This window comes from Triticum dicoccoides, chromosome 2B, assembly GCF_002162155.2.
Source record: "Triticum dicoccoides isolate Atlit2015 ecotype Zavitan chromosome 2B, WEW_v2.0, whole genome shotgun sequence".
In the NCBI taxonomy this organism is placed as follows: domain Eukaryota; kingdom Viridiplantae; phylum Streptophyta; class Magnoliopsida; order Poales; family Poaceae; genus Triticum; species Triticum dicoccoides.
The window spans coordinates 10,943,934-10,950,005 of NC_041383.1; the positions used below are offsets into that span (position 1 = coordinate 10,943,934).

Sequence of the window (6,072 nt, forward strand, 5' to 3'; positions counted from 1 at the left end):
ACTTCGCACCCTTAACGACATCACGCGCTCGCTCCTCGTCCAAACCCACATGCCATACTCCTACTGGGCCGAAGCTCTACAAACAGCCACTTTTCTCCTCAACAGACGGCCTTGTCGTCCTCGCCACGATCACTCGCCATTGTTCCTGCTCTACGGCGCCCAACCTGACTATGCCGCAATGCGTGTGTTTGGTTGTCTGTGCTACCCGAATCTCACAGCCACAACTCCGCACAAACTAGCCCCACGCTCCGTGCTGTGTGTCTTCCTCAGGTACTCGCACGAGCACAAGGGCTACCGGTGTCTCAACCGTGCCACTGGGCGCGTGGTGACCTCGCGGCATGTCATCTTCGATGAGGGCACGTTCCTTTTTCACGCCAACACGAGCGATCCAACAGAGCCAAATACATCCCTTCTCGACCACCTGGCCACCCTCCCTTTCGTTCCACAACAACCCAGGACCGTTCGACCATCTAACTCATCTCCTCCCACCATCATGGACGCACCCACGCCAGCATCGGCGCCTGTTGACATGGCAGTCCCCCCATCGTCCCCTCCCACACCCGAACCAGCGTCTGCCCTCTCCGCGCCCACGACACCCGAACCGGTGTCGCTCACCTCAGCTCCCGCCACACCGCCTCACGTGGAGTCGACGGCCACTCCTGTTGCCAGCGCCTCCACTGCCTCGCCACCATCCTCACCACCGCCTCGCTGCCATGCCTGCCCACTCCCAACACACCCCATGCAGACGCGTGCGCAAGCCGGCAAGTTTCTTCCTAACCCTAAATATCACCAGAACCTCACAACATCCACTACACCTGATACATCCCCGATCCCAAAATCCGTGCGTGCCGCGTTGCGCGATCCTTATTGGTTGGCTGTGATGCAGGTGGAGTACAGGGCCCTCATGGAGAACAAGACCTGGAGGCTCGTACCGCGGCTGCGCGGTTCCAACATCGTCACCGGCAAGTGGCTGTTCCGACACAAGCTCAAGGCCGACGGCACGCTCGAACGCTACAAGGCCAGATGGGTGGTTTGCGGCTTCTCCCAACGCCCCGGCGTCGACTTCAACGAGACCTTCTCACCGGTCGTCAAGGCGGCCACGATCCGCGTCGTCCTCACCGTTGCAGCATCTCGTCGATGGCCCATGCATCAAATGGATGTCAACAATGCCTTTCTGCGCGGCCACCTGACGGAGCAGGTGTACTGCCAGCAACCTGCTGGCTTCGTCGACGAGGCTCACCCCGACCACGTCTGTCTGCTCGATCGCTCCCTCTACGGCTTGAAGCAAGCGCCACACGCCTGGTTCGCGTGCTTCGCTGCGTTCGCCCGCAACATCGGCATCATCACTTCTCAGGCGTACCTGTCTCTTTTCGTGCTCCACAACAACGAAGGCGCCGCCTACCTCCTCCTCTACGTCGGCGACATTATTCTTGCTGCTTCATCGACTATGCTTCTTCATTAACTCCAGCGCCGGCTCTCGACGGAGTTCTCGATGAAAGATCTCGGTCCACTTCACTACTTCCTCGGCATCGCCGTCACACGCACTGCTGACGGGTTCTTCCTCTCTCAACGGAAGTACGCCGAGGAACTACTCTAGCGCGCCAACATGCAAGCCTGCGAGACGATCTCGATTCCTGTCGACACCCGCTCGAAGCTCTCCCCGACGGATGGCGCGCCGGTGCCCGACGCCGCGGACTACCGCAGCCTCGTTGGCGCTCTCCAGTACATGACTATGACGCGCCCCGACATTGCCTATGCAGTCCAACAATGCTGCCTGGTGATGCATGACCCGCGCGTCCCACACATGGCGCTGGCGAAGCGGATACTGCGCTATCTCCGGGGCACCACAAGCCATGGACTGTGCCTCCAACCAGCTGCCTCCCTCGACCTTGTCGCCTACTCCGACGCCGACTGGGCCGGGTGTCCGGACACACGCCACTCCACCTCCGGCTACGCCGTCTACCTTGGTGATGCTCTGGTGTCCTGGTCCTCCAAACGCCAGGCCACCGTGTCCAGGTCGAGTGCGGAAGCCGAGTATCGCACCGTCGCCAACGCCGTCGCCGAGAGCTGCTGGATACCGCAACTCCTCGCCGAGCTAGCGACTCCTCTTCGCAAGGCCAGCATTGTCTTCTGCAAAAATATATCCTCCGTCTACATGGCTGCCAACCCTGTGCATCATCACCGGACCAAGCACATCGAGCTTGATATCCACTTCGTCCGGGAGAAAGTGGCCCTCGGCGAGCTGCGCGTCCTACATGTGCCAACGAGCCAACAGTTCGCCGATGTTCTCACCAAAGGGCTGCCCGCGCCAGCGTTCGAGGAATTTCGGTCCAGTTCGATGCATCACCAGGCAGGGTGTTAGCAGTTAGCTAGTCTCTCCCTCTCACCTCTCTCCACCGTGCGCACGTACTGCATGCAATCGCCCACGATCCATGCACGTAGCCACGACCTAGCGCTCTGCGCCTCTGTTGTAACCTGAGCTATATATACGAGTGTATAGATCGAAGAGCACCTAAGGTGCGATCTCCTCTCCCCATAGCATTCTACAGAAAGAACTTTCGAACCAATTCCTTGTGCCTATGACGAGTGTGGGACCTAGCCAGCAAAGGTCATACCGTGCCTGCCAGCGATCATGAATTGATCCCCAATCTCCTTTCCCGAACAACCATGGCGGCAGCCCTGAGCCACTGGCGAGCCACGCCGCTGACCACCTATCACCACCGTCGCGCCTCTTGCGGAGCCATGGTTTCGCCGACGTCAAGTGCAAGACCGAGGGAGGAGGCGACTAGGATAACTTTGAGATCCGCAAGGGATCACGCCCATGGGAGCCTCACTGGTGGCAAGGTGCGCCCCCGCGGTACACTGCCAGTTATTCGAAATCCTCGGTAAATTTAATTGGCACTGGTCTCCTTCTCTTAAATCTTGCTGAATTTACGGATTTTCGGGAGCTGCTAGTCTGTGAAGGATCTAATATACTCCTGTAGATGCATACTGTGACCTAATCCAGGCAGAATCAGCACATCACTGAGCTTCATCTTCCCTGTACATACTATATAGCATTGTGGATTGGATGACATGGAACCAATGGAGTTAACACATATATAGTATAGGAGTACGCAAACATGGTGTCAAGAATTACAAAATGTTAATCGGAACCACGCGATGATGATTCGTACAGCTCTTTCTAGTTGGCCTGCTGAGGAGTAGTAGCTACTGCCACTTTCACTTTGGATGATGCTATCTAAAAAAAGCAGGGTGATTGTTGGATCTGATAAAACATACTCCCTCTATAAAGAAATACAAGAGCGTTTAATTAGATCACTAATTTAATTATCTATATATAAATACTCTTATATTTCTTTGCAGAGGGAGTAAAATTTTATCAAAATGGAGATCTGTCATACGTTTAGGCGAATGTTATATAATCACCCTTCAAATCCTTTACATGGCCATGTCTTGCCAACACAAATATTCTCAGGTGTCAGAAAGTACAACAAGAGTTACATTATACGAGTTCTCAAACTAATTTAGACTGGTACTCCTCGTCGCTTCCTCCCTGGCATGACATTAACTTCATGCGTATCCAAAGCACTACTTGTAGTAAAACCAGCAAATAGTGAATTATAAGGCGGTATCCTTGATTTCCATGAAATTAGATTAAAGTCTCCGTTTGGTCTAACAGTAGGGTCTGTTAGAAGTTCCCCAAACGTCACACTTGGCAGTTCCTTGATTGAAACATTATTTGTATAAGGTATTATGCAAAGTGGATCCAAAGCAAGGTCTGTTATCACCACTGGATGGCCTTGTTCTATAGCCGTTACAACCACTGGAGGGCCTTGTTCTACATGTATGGCTGGGTCCACACTAAATCGGGCGAGGTTTCTTTTAACATATCTCATCACCTTGTCCAATATGCAACGCCAAAACTGAACATCGAGATTCTTTCTCAATATGTCTGCGTACACATTTGCTGAGACAAGTGAACCATCCGCACTGTGCATTAACTTGGCAAATTCATCTGCTATCTGTAGTAGTCGCGGATGTTCTGTAGGTTCTACGCTTCCGAATGCCAGTGTCTTGAAAAGGTACCTCAACGCATCATAAGACAGAGCAGTAAGGAAAATTGGTTTCACCGATCCAAACCGGGCTAATCTTTTAAGTTTACTTATGATGATGATCTTGCTTCCTCTATCCATTCTTATGAAAAACGAGTGAAACTTTTTCCAGTGATCGTCATCTACATCAAAAGCAAACTCAATAACTACCAACATCATACCTTCCATAGTCCTTCTGTGCTCACATATTTTCAAAAGGCTGCCTCCATTCAAGTGCAATACAGATGGGAAGCGTGAACGGACCCTTTCATCGCCGCACACATGGGCAACCAAAGTTTTCTTCCCAGTTGTTACACCACCTATGATCGGGAGAACTGCCAGTGCATGATCACTAGGAGGGTCGTTATGTTGCAACAAGAAGCTGAAGAGCTTTTGCTTCTCAGCGTGTCGGCCGAACATGAAGTTTTCGGTGTAAAGATAAACATCATATGGCATACGAGACATGCGCTCACATCCAAGGTTTTGGTTACCGAATGAGGCATTTTTACCGAGGGGGACTGGTAAACGCGGTTACCACGGTTACCGAGAAATACCGATAAATACCGAGAATATTTTGAACGAAATTTATAGTTGAATTTTGAATTCAAATAAGTTAATGAACGAATATTTGAAGCAAAGACCTCTTAAAACAGGAACTAAGTTGCTACCAACATGCCAGAACCAACTCTCATGACATTAATTAGATCCTACGTACTTTACTACAAATCGAGTGTTTAAATTCAAAAAATTCAAAAAACTGGTATTTTTTGCTTGGTACGTGGATTTACCGAGGGGCACGGAAATACGCGGTAACCACGGGAAATCTCGAAATTTCGACCGGTAACCAAAACCTTGCTCACATCCACCAAGAAGAACAATAAATTCTGCCATGTTAGCAACAACAATTTCTAGACTTTCCAACGCACCATGTGACTCGAGGCGTGTAACCTTATCATTTGTTGTTCGAGAGCGCTTGGGTAAATATAAGCTGCTTGCAGATGAGTGGTTGATGCTAACCTCGTCGAAGCCTGCGGTGTCTTGGAGGTCACGGTACCTCGAGTTGTCCAGCACACCATATCCTCTATACATAGCCTCTGAGAGCGTCTTGAGCTGCATCATCATTCCGGAGTTGGTTATGTACCTCGTGTCTGCCTCCTCAACCATTGTACCAGCTCTCATCAGCAGGTGCTGCAACCTCTCCACCACCTTCTCCTCCTCTGATTGAGGATGCCTAGAGGAGTTGTACTTGTTCATCAGAAATGAGATGAACTTGCTCACAAATTCACCTGCAACTGCAGACATGACAACCTCCATTGCCAGGATTGGTGGGGTAACGTGTTGGTCGGTCTGTGCACAAATTTAACTAGACTGGCCTCTGCAGACTCTTGGCAAAACAGAAAAGTGTCCAGGGATGATTTTGACAGCAGCGAGTGGGTGGGTGGCGCACGGATATTTGTCTAGTCTAAATGTCAAGAGATGTGACAAGGACAAACCAACTTTCCGAGAAGCATGAAAAAAGTTGGCCAATAATTATCATATTCACGGCTGGTAGGCAGGTCCAAATTAATTATCTTTGTGTTTGTCTTTCTTTGGACTCCTTTTACATTTCACATGCGAGGGTATTGGTCATCCTCCTTGGCAGAGGCGAGCTCCTTCCTGGAAAGACAAGTCAGGCAGAGGGCGGCCGTGTGCTAATTTCAGTACGTAATCGTGCCTGGAAAGACATGTCCAGCAGGTAGCCTATTTTCTTATGTATTGTGGCCTGGAATAGCTCTGGAAAGACAAGTCAGGCAGAGAGTATGCAAGTCAAATTTCAGTTTCTGTAAAATGATCTTGATTCTCAATCTTTTTTTTTCTGTCCTGTTATTGGACATCCGAGTTCCCTTGTTTTTTTTTCCTTTTATTTTGTTCTGGGATGTTTGAATCCTTGTGCACAAGGAAATCTGTCCGACCGATGACCAATGGATTCAAGGGCGTG

The 6,072-nt window shown here is 50.5% G+C and overlaps 1 protein-coding gene across 1 annotated transcript; it reads right to left on the reverse strand.

The window, feature by feature from the left end:
- Positions 1–3,527: 3,527 nt before the first annotated feature.
- Positions 3,528–5,408, reverse strand: LOC119360187. The gene is made up of 2 exons (XM_037625939.1): positions 4,960–5,408; positions 3,528–4,572 (listed from the first exon to the last, which is right to left on the reverse strand). Exons 1-2 carry the CDS (start codon positions 5,406–5,408, stop codon positions 3,528–3,530), a joined length of 1,494 nt encoding a protein of 497 aa, XP_037481836.1.
- Between the last annotated feature and the right edge of the window lie 664 nt (positions 5,409–6,072).

What these genes read in the sequence shown, in the direction of transcription:
- LOC119360187 (XM_037625939.1), bottom strand. Translation starts at nt 5,408, where the DNA reads ATGGAGGTTGTCATGTCTGCAGTTGCAGGTGAATTTGTGAGCAAGTTC. An exon ending in GAATTTATTGTTCTTCTTGG is followed by an intron (nt 4,573 to 4,959) that starts TGGATGTGAGCA and finishes TAACCAAAACCT; the next exon opens with TGGATGTGAGCGCATGTCTC.